The 26,049-nt window shown below is 34.4% G+C and overlaps 1 protein-coding gene across 2 annotated transcripts in view; it reads left to right on the top strand.

Annotated features, from left to right (window-relative positions):
* Positions 1-25,158, top strand: part of LOC138704452 (vacuolar protein sorting-associated protein 52 homolog) — a 57,692-nt gene extending 32,534 nt beyond the window's left edge. For both annotated transcript variants that reach the window (XM_069832334.1, XM_069832333.1), the window contains exons 10-11: positions 11,778-11,955; positions 16,227-25,158. In XM_069832334.1, the coding sequence (XP_069688435.1) occupies positions 11,778-11,955; positions 16,227-16,474 (426 nt within the window). In that variant the 3' untranslated portion in view covers positions 16,475-25,158. The remainder of the gene's footprint in view (positions 1-11,777; positions 11,956-16,226) is intronic.
* Positions 25,159-26,049: the final 891 nt, after the last annotated feature.

The raw sequence follows: 26,049 nt of genomic DNA, 5'->3' as shown, positions 1-26,049 counted from the left end.
TCTTCCTTCTTCTTCCTCCTCCTCCTCCTCCTTCTTCCCCTTCTTCCTTCTTCCTCCTCCTCCTCCTTCTTCTTCTTCTTCTTCTTCTTCTTCTTCTCCTTCCTTCTTCTTCCTCCTCCTCCTTCTCCTTCTTCCTCCTCCTCCTTCTCCTTCTTCCTCCTCCTCCTTCTCCTCCTTCTTCCTTCTTCCTCCTCCTTCTCCTTCTTCCTTCTTCTTCTTCCTCCTCCTCCTTCTCCTTCTTCCTCCTCCTCCTTCTTCTCCTCCTTCTTCCTTCTTCCTCCTCCTTCTCCTTCTTCCTTCTTCTTCTTCCTCCTCCTCCTTCTCCTTCTTCCTCCTCCTCCTCCTTCTTCTCCTTCTTCCTCCTCCTCCTCCTTCTTCTTCTTCTTCCTCCTTCTTCTTTTCCTTCTTCTTCCTTCTTCTTTTCCCTTCTTCTTCCTCCTCCTCCTTCTTCTTCTTCTCCTTCTTCTTCTTCTTCTTCTTCTTCTTCTTCTTCTTCTTCTGTGACTAGTTCCTTTTTCAGCAGAGACGAAATTTCTTCACATTGAAATCTCAGCACAGCACAGAAAATGAGAAGAGATGAAATGAACAGTGGGGAAATAAGAAACATTTTGGGAATTGAAATATTGTAAGTAATTGAAAATAACCAAATTGGGTGGTTTGGACATGTTATGAGAATATGGGTGATAAAAGATTACTGAAGAAGACACTGGCTGAATTCAGTGACTGGAGACTTCTCAAAAGATCTAGGACAAGATAAAAATATCAGATGAAATAAGATGTGGAAAGAAGAGGAAGGTCATGGATGGAAGTAATGATCGAGAAAACTGGAGGCTGATATTTCACACTTGACTCTTATAATAAGGAACATGGGAATGGATACAGATGATGATGATGGTGAATAAATAGCCTAAATAAATAATAAAATCCATATTGCTGTTTATCCTAATATGTTTTGTGTTTTGAGACGCTCTCTGTTGTGTTGGCTTAATTTAATGTTAGTTCAGTGTAATTTAGTTTTAGGTATTTAAAAGTATGTTGAGTTACTTAATGTAAATCGCACCTTTTACAATTATGAAGCGTTTAGTTGCCAGTTTTCACTGAATTTAGATGCCATGTTCTGAATTTGTAAATTAAGGAGTTGGATATAAGAATGATGTGAATGTAGTTCACGCTCATTTTACGTAAATTAATAAAATGAATTCTTATAGTAAGAAGTATAAATCCACTAAATTCAAATTGATATCGTGAAAAGTGAATATAACACATAAAAAAATGACAACACTGTCAGGACTTAAGTGATGCTTTCATAATAATGTATACTTCAGAAAATCGTTGTTGGGTGTTAGTTTATTTTGCGTTTATTCAAAGTGTCCCTGTTTGTTAATTTATGTTAATAAAGTAAAATATATCTCTGATTGAGGTTCTGGCTGATATGTACTCGTATTATCAGACAGCATATCTCATTTGATGATATGTGCCAGAGGAAGAACAAATTGTTTATATATACCTGAAGGGAACTGGCCAACCTGCCCCTTATCTCCTGGCCTAATTGCCTAATGAGTGATGTTTTAAGTAGTACTGTTGATCGAACAGAATATTTAATCGATTAACTATTTGAATTTAATATACTGTAATATACAATTGAGTGGCTCAGTGCCAGACTTGCCTAACCCACAAAATTTTAAAATCTCTGACTTCTTCACCAAGTGACTGTAAATTATCATTTCTACGTGTGCCAAAGTTGTTTATCCCTTATAAAATCCTTGATTAGTGCTGTCATCTATTGAAAGGTTAGGCAGTTATGGCTAATAATCAAGTGATGTGGGACAACTTGCGTCTAGAGCCTAACCTATCAAAAGCTTCCACTTGAGTAAGTAGTTAGAATTTCATTCGCCAGGTGGCAGTGATGTTACAGTTTTCATATTAATAGAATCTTTTTACTCTAGATGGCGGCAACACTAAAGCCGAAAAATAGAGATGTGTATTGTTTTATTAAGTCTTGCTGCTTTACACTCTATTCAGTAAATATGTTAAAGGCTAAAAAATAATTGGCAAAAAATATTAATGTACAAGCTGTCTGACAGGGCATATTATTGTAGGCCTACTAATCAAAACCAAGTAATTGCAAACAGAAAAAAAAAAAACATAATTCTGATGACAAAACATAGGCCTATTCTGATTTCCTGAAATATAATGATTTAACATAATATACCATTTTATGAGGTCAAACATTGGTCTGAAAATGTCGATTTCTCAACATATTCTCAAATATTTCAAAACAAAATCTCATCTAGCTCTGGTAGAAATTAAAAATCAGAAGAATTCAACACAAGGCAGTAATATCAAGCCGAAAAGTTATGTTTCCAATAATATTGTACAATGCAATACAGTCTCACAGCAACACTTTATTGGAGAGGAACAATATTTCAAGATATAATTCTCATAAATTAGATTCCACTTGTGTAGATCCCATTATGTAAAATTTATCCTCCAACAATTTGATGAATTCTGGAAAAAAAAGCTAATGAACAATTTTATGAAACAAAAAATACAACAATTAAAGGATATAATTAGCCACCTACCCATTATCTCCTGGCTTAGTTGCTTCATAGGTGATTCTTTGTCTATATCACTTGTGACCTGTCTTCGGACAGTTAACTAAACAACAACAAAACAAGGAATATAATTTTGCATTTATTGTTTACAATAAATTATATTGTTTGAATGTAAATTAAACATCCTTCAAGAGCTTACTTGTATATTTTTGTGAATGTAAACACACAGCCCTTCATAATGATCTGATTCATGTGATGAAGAGGATTGAGAAAATGCATTAAATTTAATTGGAATTGGGTTGTAACAAAGGGCTGCCATATGCCGCGGGCTTCGTGGACAGTCCATGGCTTTTTAGTGTAAGGAGAAGTCTGGGCCGAAAAGACGGATGTCCACGATTTTGAATGAAGTTGGACAGAAATCTGAAAAAATGCAGTAATTTGTAAGATAGTGTTCAAATGATACTCAAATGGATGCAAGATAATACATCTTACGAACTCTGTAAGAGCCTTCTGTCTGACTAGGTGATAAAATATAATTTTTTCCTACTGCACAACAAAGAGGAAATTTCTAAAAATATGGTTTCACACGAAATCTCGATAAATTTTTGTCGCAGTTGTATTTCCGTGGTGCAGTACTTAGAACTGCTGCAAATGGTAGAATTGTTATTTCTGTCTATGTGGATATAATGCCAAAGGTCAAAGATCATTTTCTTTGATGAATGGTCAGTGGATACAAGAAAGAAACAAATTATCACTTAAGTTAGTAAACACATCTGCAGATAGAGTATAATATGGTAAATGTAAATTGCAGTTAGCTTCACAAACTCATCCACAAACGAATAAAGTTCCTTTCTTCTCTTCACAGTTCTGAGAAGTATGAGAGATTCTGTGATGATGATATACAGACATGAATGGTGTGGTGCTAAAATAAATAGTAATAATGTAAATTGTATGCCAAATAATGTGCTAGATAAGGTAAAGTGTATTACTGAAGTGACCAGGCTCATCCACATTAAGGCTGGTATTCATAGTCGACACTTTCGATTAAAGTGTCCTTTGGAAGACGCAAAGTATCACTTTTCCGTTGCACAGTCGACACTTTGGTGCAAAGGAACACTTTGGATGAAAGTGTAGTTCCGACCACACTTTGAGCCGAAAGTGGCACGTTGTATAAAAATGGCGGACGTCTTGGAAGTTGTCGAATTATTAGAACGTGCGGAAGAGATGGCACAATTAGTGGACAATGTACAAATTAGAGATAGGCCTAAAGACAATCCCGTGGAATTTTATAATGATATAGAATTTAAAAAAAAAAAAAAACGGTTCCGATTTGATAAAGAAACTTATTGAGATTGCTTATATTTTCGATGACTGGTTGACAAAAACGAATAATAGACGTTTGCCAGTGCCTCCAATAATACAGTTATTGACTGCATTAAAATTCTATGCTACAGATATGTACCATACATTTATATATATATATATATATATATATATATATATATATATATATATATATATATATATATATATATATATATATGTATAATATTATAGTTCAGGTATTTCTGTAGTAACATTCGTATATTTATAACCTCAATTCGATTAAGTGATATGTAGGTAGATATGCCTATATAACCTACTTTTTATTACTGAAACGAATTTTTTAACTTAAATAATATTAAACTAACTTCAATCTAATGTAGGCATAATTATTTTAAATTAGCATTGAGAGACCTCACGTGCCTGCCTTCTAAGCAGATTCCATAATTATATTGGGTTTTAAAAGATTTTGATTTTTGTTGACTACCTGTATTTTGAGATAAGATTTATCTTGATGTTGATATAATCATTACTGTTTTGATACCGGTAATATATATTTTCACGCCGGTAAGCAATACATCTACTGTCTCTAGTTCATGTGGTCATAACCTCACCATGAAAAGAGATCTCATACTATTAGGCCTATTTTGTTTTGCATTATAGAAACATTTGGCATTCAAAATATTCCTGAAGAGCAGGCAATAATGGAAACGAGAGAGAGGAAATAGTAGTAGTAATAATAATAATAATAATAATAATAATAATAATAATAATAATAATAGCAGTAGTAATGTGTTTATCTCATTCTTTTTTTACTTCTATTCACTATTCACGAAAAAGACAAAAATGAAAATAACGGAAATAACACGATATATCAATGAAGCAGATACGTATAAAACCTAACCTAACGATATAAATTTAATGATTATATATATATACTTAACCTACTCAGTCCAACTTAACCTAACTATATAAACTAATAGAAGATATGTAGGCTACAAAATCTAACCGAACTGTATAAATCAGTGGAACGGATACATACATAATCTAACTTAGCGACATAAATCAATGAAAAAGATATGTACAGAACCTAATCTAACTATATAAATTAATGGATCAGTTATGTACTGTACAAAACCTAACCTAATTTCACCAGCAGTATCACTAACTATTTAATAAAATATTATATATCTGAACTGACTGAAATAATCTAAACCATCAGCAACAAAAACTAGAAACTGAAATAAAACAACTTTAAATATATATTTTCTTCCTCGCGCAATCAATAGGCTTCCAATTCAAATCACAAGCATTGTAATTTGTAGGTTATACGTCATTAATTTATTGTTTGTTCACTTGTTTTGAAAGGCATTGTGGGACTTCTATTACCAACCAAATTGTAACTCTACACTTTGCTGGCGTAAAGTGACACTTTGTGAAGTGCACTTCTTCAATCGTCTATGAATACCACTAATATGAAAGAGCCACTTTCGTCAAAAGTGTCACTTTGCAAAGTGGTGATATAAAGTGTCGACTATGAATACCAGCCTAAGTAAACAAGTGATATTAAAGTACTCGTGTCTATGAAAAATAGATGATATATACAAGTTTCTTATAAATTCGTATGTTTTTTCCTGTCGATCAAATTGACTTGTGAATCATGTACTGGTTTCTTTGTTTCTTCATTATGGCAACCCTAGTTTTAACAAGTTTCTATTGTTATTAGAATTATGACATTCGTAATGAGAAATAAGATCAGTTAATATTATTTTCATTTAAAACGCCCCTGTATTCGACTGAATGATATTTAGAGTGCAAGTTCCCTATGAGCTTGAAATTTCCAAGATAGTAATTTATTGTAATATTAAAATTAAATACCAGTCCTAGAGAAAACGTCTGATTTCAGTAAACGCATAATTATATCCCTTGTTTTTACATCTTGATCCCTTTTTTTGTTGTTGTTTAGTCAACTGTCCGAAGACAGGTCACGTGCGATATCAAGGCACCACCTATAAAGCAACTAAGCGAGGAAATAATGGGTAGGGTGGCTAATTATATCCTTTAATTGTTGTATTTTTTGTTTTAGAAAGTTGTTCATTAGTTGTTTATTTCCAGAATTCTTCAAATTGTTGAAGGATAAATTTTACATAATGGAATCCTACTTTTACACAAGTAGAATCTAATTATGAGATTTATATCTTGAAATATTGTTCCTCTCCAATAAAGTGTTGCTGTGAGACTGTATTGCATTGTACAATATTATTGGAAACATAATTTTTCGGCTTGATATTACTGCCTTGTGTTGAATTCTTCTGATTTTTAATTTCTATCAGAGCTAGATGAGATTTTGTTTTGAAGTATTTGAGAATATGTTGAGAAATCGACATTTTCAGACCAATGTTTGGCCTCATAAAATAGTATATTATGTTAAATCATTATATTTCAGGAAATCAGAATAGGCCTACATTTTGTCATCAGAAATATGGATTTTCTTTCTGTTTGCAATTACTTGGTTTTGATTAGTAGACCTACAATAATCATATTCCCTGTCGGACAGCTTGTAAATTAATATTTTTTGCCAATTATTTTTTAACCTTTAACATATTTACTGAAAAGAGTGTAAAGCAGCAAGACTTAATAAAACAATACACATCTCTATTTTTCGGCTTTAGTGTTGCTGCCATCTAGCGTCAAAAGATTCTATTAATACGAAAACTGTAACACCACTGCTACCTGGCGAATGAAATTGTATTTACTCAAGTGGAAGCTTTTGATAGGTTAGGCTCTAGACGCAAGTTGTGCGACATAGTTGCCTAAGCAACAAACAAACAAACCTGGCATATGAAGATTCAGACCTGGAGTCCATTCACAACATGTTTGAAGATAACAGTGATGCTGACAAAGATTATCAACCCAATTATGGTGATCTGACTTCTTCAGGTAAGTTATTTTTGTAATAAGTATATTTTAATGGATGATTTCTTATTTTGAATTGTATTTTTTGCAAAGTTTCTATAATGTGATGCTTAGGCAAGTTTGTCTCTTACATTTTTTCAAAACCCATAAGAAATGCAGAAGGTTAGGCACTATTTTTGGTGGATATTTTCGTTTATATTTTCAATTAATATTTTATAATGTAAGCAAGTTTAGCTCTATTTGCATGTGTATGAAACATAATTAAAGTTACCGGTAGTATTTTACGAAATCAAATCTATTAAAATCCCTTGATGAGGTTGGTTTGGCAAGCTTAGTGCTAAGTACGAATAATTGTTGTTGTTTGGCTAAAATTTACAGCTTATGTCACCACATGTACCATTTTATTTTGTCATTTTTGATGACTATGGAGTTTGGGATGGCATGCCTTCTCAATCATATCAAAAATTTTCTCCCACAGACAACCAAAGTTCTTACAATCTATAGTGACAGCTGTGGAGGGCAGAATCGTAATATTAAAACAGCTCTCTTCTTGCACATTGCAAAACCATCCAACCCTTGAAGTGCTCAATCAAAAATTTTTCATTCCTGGCCACAGTTTTGATATCTGTGACATAGACTTTGGAGTCATCGAGAGGTCTAAACGCTATCACGAGGAAGTATCTGTTCCTGAAAAGTGGGAAAGAGTAATAGCTGATGCGAAGAAAAGAAATCCAAAATTTCAGGTCCATCGTATGACTAGCGAACTATTCTATAGTTGAGATACTTTAGAAAATGAAATAACAAACAGAAAGATATCAGAAAATAAACAAAAAGTGGAATGGCTCAAGATTCGATGGTTACAATTTCGGAAAGATGAACCCAAGAAACTTTTTTACAAAATGTACAGTGTGTCTGACTGCATAGATTTTGATGTGGTCGATATAGCACGGAAAGGGATCTGAGGGCACCCATCGCAAAACTTTTCTCAGAAATTGAACCTCCTGTATCCCAGAGGTTGGCCAATCACGAAAGAGAAGAAGAAAGATTTAATGTCACTACTCAAATATATCCCTCCAATTTACCACCATTATTACCGAAATCTGAAAGTAGAAGGAGAAGGTTTCAACAATCCAGACATGGAAGCAACTGACGGGGATAATGAATAAAGAGTTCCATATTTTTCTTTGTGTTTCAAAGATTTATAGTTCGTAACTTTGTTAATTAGTCCAATAAATCGGTCATCATACCACTGACCTGCAATGATTTTAATGTCTTATACTTTTGAACCTAACTTACATATCCCACTTATTTGGGTTTCAAATTTTTTTTTTTTACGAGGACCAAACTTGCCTAACATTGCCTATGCTACTTGTTTGGGCTTGGAATATAATTTGTTTTAGGGCTAAACTTGCCTATCATTCGTTTTACAGTTAACACATTTCTGGGTTAATGATATTTTTGAATTTACTTTTTTACATGGACTAGATACATACTAGATTACGGTAAAAGAGAAATAATTTTTCTTTTGACATGTGATTATTTAAAAAAATGACGTCCACACCTGTGGAGTAACGGTCAGCGTGTCTGGCTGCGAAACCAGGTGGCCCGGATTCGAATCCCGGTTGGGGCAAGTTACCTGGTTGAGGTTTTTTCCGGGGTTTCCCCTCAACCCAATACGAGCAAATGCTGGGTAACTTTTGGTGCTGGACCCCGGACTCATTTCACCGGCATTATCACCTTCATATCATTCAGACGCTAAATAACCTAGATGTTGATACAGCATCGTAAAATAACCCAATAAAATAATAAAAAAAAATGGCGTTCAAATTTAGACTTTAACTCTTTTCAGTGTAATTGTGGTTTAGGCAAGTCTGGCACTGAGCCACTCAATTATTGTTAAATTTAACTTGTGTTAGGTGATTAGCATAAGTATTAAATGTTGTATATCTGTATATATTGTATCGTTATATTACAGAACAACTATTTTAATTACTTATTAACATATTTATTATGAGGCTTATAATTTATTGTGTCAATTTCTCCGGGAATTTTTGAGACAAACATAAATAACAAAAAGTATGAAGACTCACCTAGTTAATATGGCTTCATCCATGATTTTAAACATGTGAGTGCATTCACATACTCCGAATTAAGTGCCACTCTATGTTTAGTAACAATGTTTCCTGCATCACTAAACACGAAAAAACTTTTTTTCTGTCAAGCACTTCTCCACGATCGTTTAATTTAAATCCTAACATTTCACCAAGTTTACCTCTCAAATTCTCATACGACATACGGTAATGGAGTTTACACTTTTCACAAACCACAGAAAACTGATTTTTTTTCTTTATCAAACTAAACACACAACCTTCATATACAAACTCAGTACAGAAACTGCAACTGCAAAAGTACCCGGTCGAAACAGAAGACTGGCCCCTGTTATAATCGAATTACCAGATTTTAAAAAGAGAAGAAGGTAGTTATGCTCTCACTTGCACACAGTGTAGACATGGCTATTTTGAAATGAATGAAGGAGACGAAGCCCAGAATAGTATGTATTTCATATGCTAGGAAGATGAGCTGACAACACGGTGGAAGTTTTCTTGGAAAAACCATAAAACTTAATAAGGGTATCGCATTGTGTTTCAACTTTCAATAGAGGTAGACTTGGTCACTGTCCTCATATTTCCAGCTCTTTCTGAAGTGTTTGTGCAAAGATTTTCCCTACGCTACCTGCTTGGCAATAAAAAAAATAACAGTATTATTGTGCTTTTTAAGTAAGCAATTTCCGAGAGAGGAATATGGATTAAATATTTTTGATCGATTAATCTTACAACAGAAATTGATCAATTAATCAATTAGAGTAATCGATTAAATCCCACAACACTAGTTTTAAGCCCATATAGCGACCGAACAATGAACAAATGCATTTGCTGACTGAATTCGGAACATGTGGACGGTACAGCGAAGGCAAACCAGTCATTTGGTTTGCTTCGTATGTGATCCATTGCTTGTCAGTACATCAAAGGAAATTGGTATTCGCTGTGGATGGGATTTGTCACTTTTTCGTAGTTTGTTGTAGCAGCAGACCCCAGTGGTTAATATACCTAATTTCACAAACCAGTACTAGTATATCAAAACTGGAATGGATTGAAGAAGATGTCATCAACAAAGGGCCATATTTACGCATGGACCAACATGAGCCATGGCACTGGATGGCAAATTTTTGGGATTAGTACCATACTCAAGCTGTGAAAATTTGAGAAATTTTATACACATATGCATTTATGACAAACATTTTATATTAATTTTTATATATCCGAACAATAGGTATTTTTATACTATATGCGAACAGGATGTAATTAATTAACTAATTAGTAAAAGGTAGTAAGGTTGTCAAATTATAATATGCCAGTCAAGCTTTATTTCACATGTGCGTCACATAATTAAAGCTTGTAAGTTACCGTACTTAATTTTACATGGCAGCTCATAACATCTCAAAGCAAAATAATACTTGTTCTATGCAAAAATTGGTAACTTATTGGTTAAATACCTGAAATTTTATTATTATTATTATTATTATTATTATTATTATTATTATTATTATTATTATTATCATTATTATTATCATCAGTTGAAATGAACTAGTACACAAGTTACAGGTTTAAAATGACTGTCTGCAGTTGTTAAATTATGAAGTTTTAAGTTATTAGTATTATTAAGTTCGGATACGAAAAGAATTGAGGCTGAATATAGAAAACAGTGAAAACTTAAAATAATTAGAAAAGAAATAAAAAGTGCTTATGTAGTAAGACACACAAAATCGAGTTGTTCAAAATGAAACTGAGGTATTCTTTCAAAAACTGATGTGAGTACATCGTCACTGTTATGTGATACATCTTCTAAACTAACAATAAGTACGATAATGAAAGTGAAATGAATGGCAGTATTGATCAGCACCCACGTAATTAAAATAACGACTGATGAGTATGGAAATGAAATAAGTAAAATTAGATCCAGCATTCTGAGCAATAAATGAAGTAACTAGAGACTATTTAACCAGTCAATGAGTGAAACAACAGGCCCCTCTAGAAGATTTCAGTTCCAGCAAAAAGCAGGGCGGTGATCGCTGAATGTACTGTAATACAATACTGACATTTAAAGTTATATTTAATTTTATTTCTTTTGTATTATTTTCCCTTTTTTTACTAATTAATTCAATTTGAATATTGATTATTCGATTCTCTGTCTTAATTTTGACTAATTTTCATAATTCGTTATTTATGTAGAGGGGGCAACATTTCTTTAGTTGCCTGAAGTGGCAAAAATGTTAAATACAGCCTCGCATCAACCTTATTGAATTATGTCGGGACCAGGAAATTTTTGGAAAAATCATGGAACTTGGCTGTTTGGAAACTTCGAATAAATACATAAAACTTGTATACGAATCCTCTGTTGCCAGATATTGAATTGTTAGTGCTAATCTTTCATGAACAGGTATTGCTTCCCACCAGTCTGTCTTTCTTGCAAAGTGTTAGCCTATTTTGCATAGTAACATTTCAAAGTCTGTTGCTGAAATTCGACAGAAGTTTTAAAACTATCCCACTGAATTTAACGTAAGTAATTAAACAAGTCAATGCTTCTATTCTATACCAATTGCGACTTTTGTATAGTGGAATCTGTCACAATCACCCTTTATTTTTCAACTTTATTTTTGTTAGACAGCCCATAATAACTGCTGCACTTACTATAATAAATCATCTACCATTATTGCGAATAACCAGCAAACGCGAATGTTCCCTGACCATTTGCTGATTATTTGTATGTTGCTCCAAACTGTGAAAGTTCGCTTCATCACTAGTTCATTGTTCGTTCCCTATGTGTGTATGCACTTTTATTGATGTCATTAATGAGGTTCAGACCTGTCTTCGGACAGTTGATAAACAAACAAATGTAAAGTAAAATATTGATGTTTTCATTAAGGAACGCACTCGGGACAATTCTAAAGAGGCAGAAAGCTTCCGTGAACAGTTCAATACTCGCAGTGCAGAATATGTGGAAGAAATCTTGTCACCTCACTTTGGTGGCATATTGCAGTTTGTGAAGGAAGGTGAAGTGCTGGTTGACAAGGGACAAGCAGATGAACTGAAAAATCATGAAAGTGAGTATCTTTGTTGCATATCATTTAATTTTGTTACTGCCACTATAGATATTAGATACTTCCAACATGTTGTTATGGCTGGTTCTACCGGTCATCAGTTTTGTTATGATCAGTTCTGACACCAAAATTATTGTGGCTCTACTTGTATAATCAGAAAGGTAATGGTCGAGCTATTATCTTAGATTGGTACCTGACAGTGGCGCTGTCGTCAACTCTTTTGAAACTCATTCTCAGAAGTCTTATTTAATAACATGCAAAACTATGATAAACAATCATGCGAGTCATACAAACGCTTCACAAGTTGATCTGGAGCTGTCGAGATTTCCTAGCACGAATCTGTTGACTACTGATGATGGGTCCTTCAACAAATTCCAACTTTTCTTCCTCTCGGTGGATAAAATTGCTAGATTACAAAGCCTTGTGCTTGACATGGTTGTCCTGGTGTAAGTTTTTATTCGTCGTGATGCAGAAAAATTCCTTTCTGCGGATGCAGTCGTGATGGGACAGATCAGTAGGCCTATAATTTGTAAAACTTGGAGTAGTTCCTGGAATGCCAAACCCATGCTTATGTTCTGTAGTTTAGAATATAGGTCACACACATGTTTTGATTTAATATTCACAGGGAACACTGTTTATCTAGAAGTTCCTTGTTTATGTTTAACACAAAATTTGAAGATCCATACAAGTCAGCCAGTTCTGGCAGCATCTTGAAGTTCATGAAGTCAGAAGACTTTGGATCACCAACTGATACTGCTTCGCAGAAAACAGAATTTTCTTCAAACTATCTTTTCATTTCTGATATGACATTATCAAGTATATTATATAAACTTGCTCTCAGCAAAATCTTATCTTGTTGTTCTGAATTGAAACTCTTCAGCGTAGCGTCACCATCATCAGTAACGAAATAGTCTCTTACCAGAGACTGAGGTGATTGATTTAATTTAATTACGATATGGTTTATTTAACGACGCTCACAACTGCAGAGGTTATATCAGCATTGCCGGTGTGCCGGAATTTTGTCCCGCAGGAGTTCTTTTACATGCCAGTAAATCTACCGACATGAGCCTGTGGCATTTGAGGTGATCAATGATTTCTTTTTTCTTGTACAGAGACACTGATTCCGAAAACTTCTGTCATACAAACAGCGCTAGAATGAAATTCTTCGAATTTTTCTTCATTTCGGAGCTTTGAAAAGTTTTCTATCATTGCCTTAATGAGGGACGAACATTTACTAATATCCATTTTTGAAGACTGAGGTGCTTCCGATAATGAATTTGCAAGAGCAAGAACATGGCATAAATAAACCAAATAAAATAAGGTGTCAATGAACACATTTTTGACTTCTTATCTTAATTATTGCTCTGGATCCATGGTTTATTTTTGATGTTGAGTGTTTTCCGTAAAAAAAAACTAAAAATTAACAAATTTTTTTGGGCCCAGGCCCACCTGGCCCACCCGTTGGCTGCGCCACTGACGACAATTTCATTACTTTTTGCACTGTTGAGTAAGAATGCAATGATTATTTTTTGCACTAAAGTAAACAAGGTCTTATTTGCAGCTTGTTTCATGGACATTCTTTCAGGCTTGTGTTAGTTGTTCCAGATGTTGTCTTAAAATTAAGTCATAAGTGAAATGGAGGTATCAGAAATAACAGAGAATATAGCTATGCAGAATGCTAGTACAAAGAAAATAAAATTTTTTGATGTACTTCTAACTCATCTAAAAGAATACAGATCATGAGTCAAATAAATTACAGAAGACGCTTGTTTAAGTGTTGAGGATTGAGATGTTCTCAGAATATTTTACTTATAGAAAGGAGTAGATTAATGAAAGAATGAAATCTAATGGCTTCCTGTGTTACATAGAATGCTCACCTGACAGGACATCATTGTAAATACTATGAGGTCCTACAAGAAATATTAATTGATTTTTTTAATTAGTACAGCATAAGTTTTGGGTATTTCAGAAGTGACGCATGTATTTGCGATAAATTTAGAACCAATATATCTCAACTTGAATTAGAAATAAACAACGATAAAGATGCAACTCAGATACACAATTTGAATAGGCAAAAATGACAGCGACTCAAAATGAACTACATAAGAGGAAAAGAGATACTTTGTATGAGGTAAAGTGTTCTGAATGTTTGGATACCTTTCAAGTCCAGAAAGTCTATGATTAAGGAAGCAATTTCTATGGATTATCGGAAGAATCTTTCTACTTATTCCTAAACTTTCAACAAGTGAAGCATATTACTGCAGGCAACTATAGTCTTTTCATGCTAAGTCCATACACTTTCTACTGGAAATCTGTATTTTGTACACATGATGAAACGGTTTTGAACAAAGCGCATGATGAAGTATGCTTAATGTTGTGGTATTCCTGTTTTGAAATTTTGCCTGACTATGCGTGAATTCAATATGTTCTGTGAATCCTGCTGATGACAGAATAACAGATTTTATTATGATTCGATTTTTCCATTTCTCAGTGCATATAGTGAAGAAATTTTGTTTGTTGGCAACATTTCCAAAAAGAGGCCATTCGTACCTCAAGTGCAATAATAATGTAGAATTTATAAACCAGGAGATAAGATGTGAGTTTCCTGATGACTAGTGACATGAGATTGCTAATCCTAGGAAGGAACCTGAACCATTCTTCATAGTTTACTGCAAGATAGAAGAAATATTTTAGTCCACGCCTGTGGAGTAACGGTCGGCACGTCTGGCCGCAAAATCAGGTGACCTGGGTTCGAATCCTGGTCAGGGAAAGTTACCTGGTTGAGGTTTTTTCCGGGGTTTTCCCTCAATCCAATATAAGCAAATGCTGGGCCCTGGACTCATTTCACTGGCATTATCACCTTCATTTCATTCAGACGCTACATAACCTGAGATGTTGATACAGCATCGTAAAATAACTCAATAATAAAAAAAAAGAAGTATTTTATGGATGGGGAGAATTTCTGAATAGCTACTGCAAAAAGAAAGCCCTTTCGCCTAGAGGTCCATTGCAATCTACACTGTAAAATGAGATCCCGTACTAAAAATGTGTTCTTGATTATCATCAAGCGGACGATATGAAAGCTATATAGTGAGTTTCTATTTTATTTGTCAAGATTATTTTATCTTTAATTTTATTTATCGCGTTTTAATTTCAAATACTATTAAATATCCAAATTAGTCTATAATAGTCATTTTCTAACATTATTTTAATTACATTTCAAGCCACTGAAAAGAAATCAGAAGAAGAACAATGCGAAAGAGTTGAAAATCTTCAACCACTTTATATGATGACATATTTCAAGTCCCGCACTGTGACGTCGTGGTCTCAGACGTTCTGCCTAAGACTCGCATTACGGAATGCGTGCTGGTTTGAGTCCTCATGGGGAAAGAAATTTTCTCATGAAATTTCGGCCAGTGTTTTGGACCAGTGCCCACCCAGCATCATGATGCACTTGGGGAGCTACGATAGGTAGCAAAATCCGGTTGCGAAAGCCAGCTATAATGGCTGGGGGATCATCGTGCTAACACACAGTACCTCCATTCTGATTGGATTATCGTCCACCTCTGTTTCGACTTGTGGACGTGAGGCCAGCAACTGGCTGGTCGGTCTGGGCCCTTCATGAGCTGTAGCGCCAAGGATTATTAGATTTGAAAACGGCAACATTCAATGACTTTCAAATAAAGAAGCAGTTTTGCAGTCCTGCAGTACAAGACCAATGAAAGGAAAACGAGATTTATATTTTGAAATGATATATAAAACGATCAAAAGCAAATTAAATGTCTGAGGTAGAAGTGGTGTTTCACTATAATGCATGCTGTATCCCATGTATCTCGAAGTTTCCTATTTGGATCTTGATCGTTCTTATTTTGGAAGTTTACACATTGTTTGTTTATATTGCATTTTCCATTGTTGCCAAGAAAATTTAGAACAAAATGGCATTGTATAATTAATAAGAAATAATCGTTCTTTACATTCCACCACGTCAATTTCTATTAAATACACATATAACTAAGTACTAAAACTTTAAAATTCGTTTTTCTCGAAACTTTCTAAAATAGACCTTGATTGAAATTCCGATGATAGGATTTGGTGACAGAAAGCATAGACCTATACAACAAGAGGTATGCCACCTATTTCTGAATTCTCTCATTTTTCCTGATGAGTGATGATTGGAACTTGAGAGCTCAAAATTTAGTAAGCATAGCCAGTCCTAATGACTGTATATTTTGCAAAATGTTCTGAAAGGTTAAAAGTTTATATCTTCTTTCCAGAAAAAGCATTGGCACTTGTTCAGTCTTTCTCTGCGGGATGGAAACGATCTTTGGAGGAGTTGAATCGAGAGATCCTATCTTCATTTCCCAATTTGGTGACTGGTTCCTCACTTCTGCAGTTGGCTCTCACCCAGTTGGTACAGTACTATCACCGTTTCCAAAAATTATTAACACCAAATGCTCGTGCGCAGCTGACGAATATTCATCACATCAAGGTGGAGCTAAAGAAATACAAGACAAATTTCTGAAGATATATTATGGCCTGCTGTGATAGGTAAATAAGGGAATAGTTTGATGAAGAGCTTAATATATTTAAGTTAGGAATATTTGACTTTTTTAAATTAATATATTTAAATATTTGTTAGATCTGAATGGTGGGAGAATTGTGTATATATAGTCACTGTTTAATTAATCATATATGAACAATTAATGTGTTGATATAATTTTTGTTTTAGTGTTTGAATGCTAGATACACATTCGCAGTAATGTGGTTCAGGTGTTATTTATGAATTGTTTACAAAAATGTGAATAAGATTTAAAATTGGAATCATATCATAGTTGAGCATTGTTCTCAAATCACGTGCGACAATCATACTGGATTTGTGGTGCTTCAGTTGTGGAAGTTGTACCAGTTAGTGTCTGCAATGTTTCAACATGAGAGAGACAACAAGGCATTAAAAATTTCGCCTAATTTCATATGAAAAACTAATCGCAAAATCTGTGCTAAAATTCTTAAGCGGTTAAAACATGAATGGCTGGGAGGGGAGAACAGAGAATATTTTTTTAAAAAGATAGAACAAACTCCTGCAGAGCGAACATTGGCATATATCGAACTTCGTTGTACTTGACAACCTTGAACCAAACATACCGCCTGTAATGCACAATGCTAATACCAACTGTATTAAATTAATGTATTGTCTTTAGAGACAATTAATATTAGGTACCCTCCACAAAATTGGCTTCATTTATACACCGGTGGATCCTTGATCTCCAGGGAACAAGGTGCAGGTGCAGGTGTTACGTGCTGTCTCTTCTCACTTTATAGATCTCTTGGATATGGAACAACAAGTTTTGATGGAGAAATCACTGCAATAAGTGAAAGTCTCAGGAATCTTCTCTGCCACATCAATAAATTTAAAAATGCAGTTATATTGTCAGACTCCAAAGCAGCTATTCTGTCAATAGTCTCTAGACACACACCTTCCTCTCAAATAGCAGAAATAAATAAAATGCTCTCTCAACTAATAACACTCAATAAAAGAATTGTATTCCAATGAATACCATCCCATTGTGGAATCCTGGGAAACGAGAATGCGGATGCTTTAGCAAAGAAAGGCAGCACTGCTACTTACAGACCTGTTACTAAATCTACATATTACTCTGTGAAAAGATTTATTAAATCTACATACTTAGACTTCTTACTTACTTACTTACAAATGGCTTTTAAGGAACCCGAAGGTTCATTACTGCCCTCACATAAGCCCGCCATCGGTCCCTATCCTGTGCAAGATTAATCCAGTCTCTATCATCATATCCCACCTCCCTCAAATCCATTTTAATATTATCCTCCCATCTACGTCTCGGCCTCCCCAAAGGTTTTTTTCCCTCCGGTCTCCCAACTAACACTCTATATGCATTTCTGGATTCGCCCATACGTGCTACATGTCCTGCCCATCTCAAACTTAGACTTCAACAAACAAAATTTGATAACACAATCTCAAGGGAAAAAATGGAAAACTCTGCATCATAATCCACAGTTGATTCCCGATTTACCACGCAAATCGTCTGTAGCTGCATTTAGATTGGCAACAGGCCATGACTGTTTGGCCAAGCATCTGCATAGAATTGGAATATATCAGTCTCCTAACTGCCCATTGTGCAACTCAAATCAAGAAATGGATTCAGAACATCTCAAAATCTGTGCGTCAGTGGCTAACCATGACAATATCTTTGAAAAATATTGGAGTGCAAGAGGTCAAATGACTTTATTGTCAAATGCCTGGCATTAGAAAACAATGTTAAATGAATGTAGTGTAGCAAGTTTTTAACAACATATACAGGATGTAAAAAAAAAAGTTACAAGCCTTGGTGGTAGGTAGATGAGTACCATGTGATCATATTTTGTTAAATAAACCCATGTCCAGAAACACTTAGTTTACATGCTAGCATCTCTGAAATGTGGAGGAAGACATAGGCAGTACGGATCACAAAAACTAGGAAAGAAGTTGAAAAGACAATTGAAATACTGTAAGTAAACATTATTTTAATCAACTACAGAAGATGCTCCAAATGGCTGCCACCAACTTCGATACATTTTGTGCATTGCCTGGTTATGTCATGTCGAACTCTTGGAAATATTCTTGGCATATTTCGGATGACTCCAGCTGCTACCTGAGTTCGTGCCACAAGATCTTGTTGTGTCTCCATGGGAGTCTCGTACACCAGAGTTTTCATGTACAAAGAAATCCAATGGTGTCAGGTCAGGTGAGCGAGGGGGCCAGATTATTGGGCATGGGTCTCTGGACATGGGTGCAATTTCAATTTCAATTGTCTTTTTTACTGTATTCTTTCCTAGTTTTTGTGATCCGTACTGCCTATATTCTCTTCCACATTTCAGAGACGCTAGCATGGGTTTATTAACAAAATATGATCACATAGTACGCACCTACCTACCACCGAGCCTTGTAGCATATATTTTTTTTACACCCAGTATAGTGGAGGGGTATAAGTTCATATATCCTAGTCCGTAACATTTTAAATGAAGGAATAGCATGACTACTGAGCATGTACAGCTTATGAGTGAGAGGTGTTTTGTCTGAATCTGTGGCAGAGAGCCATTTCAAGATGTAAGATGTAACAGACACTTATCTCTTTTCTTCTCTGTAACTTGTCTCAGGTCGGTTCTACAACAATTGTCCTAATAAACTTTTTTGTTCCTAATAAGATAAAGAATAAAAAAGAGTAAGGGTATATTTTTTATACCTTTCATAATTTCTGCGATATTGCTGAATGTGTGGAAACTAATTATCATCATCATCATCCATATCATCATCATTTTCAGGGATTAAGCCTTGCAAGGCCAGTTCCAAATTTCATGAATTAGAATTGTTGTACCCACCTCTTCTTCTGTCGGCCAACATATCTTCTATCCTTATAATTTAATGTTAATTTCATAATGCGATGTTCCTGTATCTGACCTCCATATTCCTTCCGGCATTTCTGTATTGGTGTATATTTTTTTTTGTTGATTTCCAGATATTGAGTTCTCTCCTGATAGCCTTGTTCCTGTTCATGTCTAGTAGAGTATATCCAGCAACATTTCTTAAAAATCTAATTTCTTCGGCCTCAATTTTTCTTTCCTTATTCTTGCTTAATGTCCATAATTCTGAACTTCACTTTAACTGCCATTAGTTCATACAGTTTTAGTTTAGTTTCCTTTCCAGTATTCTTAAGTTATCTTTTTATGGTGCCGCACACATAATTAAATGTAATTTCTCGAATACCCCACGCACTTTTCTTTCCGAAATATACAAGTAAAAAATACGGGTATGTGGCTTATTCTAAGTAAAGTTGGCAACATTGCCCAATTTTCCTCCTGCGCAACTCCTAAGGTGATAGTACATACCACTAACTTTCCACGTGAGTATGTCAATATTGTTAACATTGTAAATTGGCATTTGAATTAGCAGTACAGGTCAGAATCAAGTTCAAGTGTGATAAATGTATAGTTTGTGCGTCTTATATTTTCACTTCTCAAAATCAGTACCATATTAACCAAACTCTTCAACCAGATCATAGAGGGTGATACTATTCCACCAGAATGGACCTTATCTTATATAAGTACAATATACAAAGAGGAACCCAATGAATTATCGCGGTATCAATGTCTTGGCATCAGTGAGTAGGATACTCAGTAAAATAATCAAGATGCGATTGGAGTCTTTAATACAAAATAAGATATCCGAAGATCAAGCTGGATTTACAACAGACAAATCCTGTGTAGACCATATATTTACAATTAGACAGGTGATGGAAAGAATGTTAACCAAAGGAAAAGAGATACATTTTATCTTCATTGATCTAGAAAAGGCATATGACACAGTATAATCGACTTTGGACTGCCCTACAAAAGACTGGAGTCCCAAATCCTCTCATAGACCACATAAGGAGAATGTATAAGTGTATAGCATGTGTCAAAATGAGGGAAAATCTATCAGCAGAATTTTGTACTACAAAAGGCTTGAGGCAAAGGCGTGGAATGTTACCAACTTTATTTAAAATCTTCCTAGAGAATGCTTTGAAGAAATGCAATGACTCATGCAGAGGTATGGGCATAAATATTAATAACATATGTTGCATATCTTGCTATTTGCCGACGACCAGGTAATAGTAGGACAAGATCAGTAAGATATTGAGTATATGTTCTGCAAGCTTGTGAGTAGAGTCTACACGGATTGAAAGTGAATTTTATGAAGACAGAATATATGGTTGCTGGAGGGAAAGGAGAGAACTTGGTTGTAAATGTGTAACAATTAAGAATGTCAGCCAGTTTAAATATTCAGGATCAATTATAGATAGTTCTGGAACTTGTGAAAAGGAAAATAACTAGAAAAGAGAAAAATAACTAGATCCTTGAATGGTATCCTTTGGAACAGAGAAATGACAAAAGTAACTAAAAAAGTATCTTGAAAACAGCGGTAGTGTCCTTATATATGAGTCAGAGTGTTGGACTTTGAATGATAGATGGAGGAAAAAGTTGGAGAACACTGAGATGGATGGGTTACGTCGAAGTATGAGAATGTCTCGGTTGCAGCATGTAAGAAATGATTTTTTTAGAGTAGAGATGGAAGCAGAAGAAATTGTAGTAAACAGAACTGAAAAACGGATACTGCATTGGTATGGACATGTACAAAGAATGGAGGAGGAGAGACGGCCCAGATGGATAATTCATTGGTCCCCCACAAGGACAGAAGGAAAAGAGGAAGGACTCGTTTAAGTTGTTGTGGTAGTGTGAAAAAAGTTATGATTAAATTCGACTTAGAAGATGGACAGTGGAATGATAGATCCTTATGGTGGACAGGAATTAGAAGCAACCGCTGAAAAGTGGAAAGCTGAATTAAGAAGGAAATCAGTACTACTAAAGTATGAGATTGTGATCCTTTACTTACAGCAAAAATCGTAAAATGATCAAAGATGCGGAGGAACATGGAAATCGTAATGCATACTAATAATGTTTCAGGATATCATGTAAAAGGCCAATTAAGACGACAGCTGACATGTGTGCAGTGTGTATGCATAAGATGGGTTTGAAATGCGTCTTATTCCAGTATAAAATGTATTCATTTATTAACTGAACTGTATTTGTGTTTTAATTTGTCGTGAATACATCTTTTCCGAAGTTTCATTTTTGTAATTTTGTTTGTTTTATTTATATTTTTTGCCTTTCAAAAGTGGGGCGTGCAGCTTATGCGAAGACTTTAAGTATTCGAGAAAATACGATAAATATATTTATAATGTCTTCCTTGTATGGCTCTTATGGTGGTGAAAATGACACCTTTATCTTACAGTACGATTATTTAGTCCTGACAGTCATCAGCAGTGTGTGCCTGGGTCAGGCGAGTCCATTTAGTTATGCCAAGGGGTGTTTGGGTTAGTCAGTCGCTTGCGGTAGAGCGGTATGTTTCTTCTACAGTTAAGCTGTACTGCATTCATTTACTGACCGCTTGCTCTTATCTCTACTCCAGAGCTCTCCCCACTACTCTTTCACGTCGTCAAGCTGTCAGATCGGTCTGTACATCTTTTCTTCTTTCTCACTCTTTTTAATACATCGTCAATTAAATTTTTACAAATTTATTATTGTTATTATTGTTATTATTATTTTTATTATTATTATTATTATTATTATTATTATTATTATTATTATTACTATTATTATTATCACTACTATTAAATGTTGTGTTATACCTTTTTGTTTCATTATAATCCATAATGTGGTTTTATTAAAATTATCAAAAGCTTCTTTAAAATTCATAAAAACCGTACATGTTCTGTTAAACTCTGATTTTAATTACTTGATTGTGAATATGCATTCTGCATAAACTCTGCATTTTCAGAATCCGTCTTGAACTTCTAAAGTAGTATATTAATATCTATTATTATTTCGAACTAGTTTATTTTATTATTGTCGCATATGTTTTATAATACAACATATTATATACAAAATGCTGATTCCACTGTAGTTGTTATATTTATTTCTGTGTTTTTTTTTCAGTTAGGTATATGACCGAATTTTAAGATGTGTTTAATAGATTTAATGTGCGGTAGGCCTACTTTAATTAGTTGCAAGCATATTTAATTACATCATTATTAATATTATCGGCACCAGAGAAGTCTTATAAAGTATAAACTATTTGACGGATTTTGTTCATATTCAGTATTCACAAATCAGTTTATCTTAGAATGATGCACGTGAATTACAATCATTTTAACAAAGAAACTAATAGATATTTATTTGAAATAAATAATGGAAAGAAAAAAGGCAGTCAACACGAAATTGACTCCATTTTTATTTTCTTCTTGCATGAGATAAAATAAATTAAATAGTTGCCATGTTTGCCCCCAGACATTTTTTAAATGAAATATTGGCTTTGAATAGACTAGTTTTACACACAACAGCACTCATGGGCATTCTCATTGACAGCAGTAGGAGATGACTTGCATTATCAAAGGAAAAGGATCTGTACCCCATTTCTAGTAGTCAACAAGTCACAGGTATTGATGTGCATTTCAAAATTATGCATTTCTCAGAGGTTACAATCACAGTTCAGTGATGGTGGTGTCCACTTCAGTTACGGAGTCCATGTAGTTTCCTATAACATGGTCGAAATTGTCCTATCTGAGGGTGTTGTAACCCTCCAAGTCTGTGAAGATGCCTGATAATAAGCGAAAAAGGTGTTGGCACTTCTACATTTGTCTGAGCAGACTTCTGGACATATCCCTTTAGTTTGCTTTCTCCTACAGTGCAGTCTCAACTGTGTTTCCAGTTGCTCACCTTGCATCTGTAAATCTTGACGATTCTTCCCAGTTCTTTTTATTTTTGTTGAAGTTATTGCATCCTTAGCTTATTAACCCATGTTGGCCTTCACTTTCACGCCTTCTGTCGAAAATTATTAGTCATTTTTAAGACCATTAATAGTAATATGCGTTACAAGAGCGGTATGTTGACGTTTTCATGTTCGAGGAAAAGACTGAAAAAGCGAAACGTAGTTGAGCTTTTTTAATTTCCGAGAACATGAAAACAAACATACCGCTCGTGTATCGTACATTATTTTGTACGAAGATCGTTTATTACATACCTGAAAGAGGAATTTCTAATTAGTTGCAATGAAATCTCCATCTTGGTTTCTGTTCAATGATGGCAACTTTGGAAAACAAATATATCTATTTTCAACATTGTTCCTATAAAATGTTTTCTGTGTTTACTATACTCCAGCAGGCCGTGATATACTGTACGTCTGTCTTTTTTTTCCCCCAGTCTATAAATGCGAACTTAAAACAAACGGTAAGGTTATGTAATGATTTAGAGTTTACTTAATTTTTGCAAATATTTAAAAACAATAATTAACAGTGCAATTTAGGTGAAATTGCAGTGGTAAGTTTCCAATTTATAATTATTACTATATTGAACGTCTTTAAAAATAATATGTTAAAAGCCTAAAGCAGTAAAATGAATATGACGCTTAAGCGGTAAGAATAGGGAAATTGTTATGTGTGTTAATTTGGGAATACTGAATGTGGTATTTCACACTTACCGCGTATTGGTTTTGTGCGGAAAGCAAGCAAATACTCACGATCTCACACAAAATATATTTAGTGCCAATTTGTATCATCATGGTAGATGCCCTCGATTTGGAACAATGCTCAGCTATTATCTGTCTGTGTGTGTGAGTGTGTGTGAGTGTGCATGCATTTCAAAATTTTAATAGAGCTGCTGCTGTTTTAACAAAGCTAAAATGCAGTACTTAAGGAGTTACGTACAGCTTACAAGAGTAAAAATGTTTGGAAATATTCATTTTTTTTCTCCATTACTGTATCTTGTACAATAATGAAAATTGGTATGTGTAAAACACTGTCCTGCTATATGAAAAAAAAAAAAATATTTTTACGATTTAAAAAAAGTATTTTTTTTTCTTCAAAATTCAAAACGGTGGCAGTTCACTGTACAGTGATGAAGCATTTCCCTCATAACTCATAAACTTGTTAACTTTTTCATGTTCTCTCTCTTTTATTTTATTGCTGAAACTCATATTTACAGTATCATGCTCTTTCAACTACATTCCTTAATAAATAATATTTTTTTTTTATTTTGTGTTAGAAGAAAATACTGATATTTGACCATATTTTAAATGAATTTATTTTTGATTACACAATCTATCAAAGGTAGAGAAGTGATTTTGCATCATATTGTAGATATGACATGCATAAATACATACAAAAAATTTCATCGCAGAATGTTGGATAGTTTTTGAGTTGTGAGGGAAACGCTTCATCACTGCACAGTGAACTGCCACCATTTTGAATTTTGAAGGAAAAAAGTGTAAATAATTTTTTTAAATCGTAAAAGTATTTTTTCATATAGCAGAAGGACAGTGCTTTACATATACCAATTGTCATTATTGTACAAGATACAGTAATGGAGGAAAAACATGTTGAACATTTCCAAAATTTTATTGCTGTAAGCTGTACCTAACCCCTTAACCAAAGAAGCGAGCTGGAAGTATCCCTCAGTGCACAGATGCATAATATTAATAAAGAATGACTGGTAGAATGCTAGTGTAATTAGGTAAACATTCCAGTTTAAATAATTTTACATGCAGTGTAAAAATGAAATATGAACATGAACAAACGAATAAAGAAACCTCAATAAAAAGTAGTTTACATTTTCTTCTAAGTTTTCATGTAAAATTTCACTCTTGGGTCTAGGAGAGTTGGTGGTGTACAATTTCTAATCACTAAATTGTGCACCAATATGCCTGGGTTAAATCCCAAATCTCTCCGCAATGCATATGTCACTGTTGATTGTAATTCGTCCGTAGGATGGGGATGTTAAGACTGGCGGTCCCCTTGGTGCTATTTGATAGGAGTGGGCTATGTGCTGGCACCGGGTTTCCCCTTCTCCTTTCCTCACCACCATCATCATCATCATCATCATCACCACCACCACCACCACCACCACCACCCATACCCTACACTACACTTACACATACACTCACCGTAGTACACAACATAACTCTTCACAGATACACATCATGCACAACGTGGCCTGCCGAAGTGGTGTGCAACTTGAAAATGGGTCACAGTCCTGCCATCTATCCGCAATATGCGGAACGCGAATCACGCAAGTGAAGTGGGTAGGCATTAGATACAGTGGCATGCGGTGCTATTTCTCGATGGGGAACAGGTCAGAAACAACACTAATAATAATAATAATAATAATAATAATAATCTGTTAATGCATATAGAGTGTTAGTTGGGAGGCCGGAGGGAAAAAGGCCTTTGGGGAGGCCGAGACTTATAGGAAGGATAATATCAAAATGGATTTGAGGGAGGTGGGATATGATGATAGAGACTGGCTTAATCTTGCACAGGATAGGGACCGATGGCGGGCTTATGTGAGGGTGGCAATGAACCTGCGGGTTCCTTAAAAGCCATTTGTAAGTATAGTAATAATAATAATAATAATAATAATAATAATAATAATAATAATAATAATTTAGCAACATTACCAATTCTTTTTTTTTTACTTCATTTACAACTTAATCAA

Source organism: Periplaneta americana, chromosome 8 (assembly GCF_040183065.1).
Source record: "Periplaneta americana isolate PAMFEO1 chromosome 8, P.americana_PAMFEO1_priV1, whole genome shotgun sequence".
In the NCBI taxonomy this organism is placed as follows: Eukaryota; Metazoa; Arthropoda; class Insecta; order Blattodea; family Blattidae; genus Periplaneta; species Periplaneta americana.
This window is presented reverse-complemented; position numbering and strand designations above follow the sequence as displayed.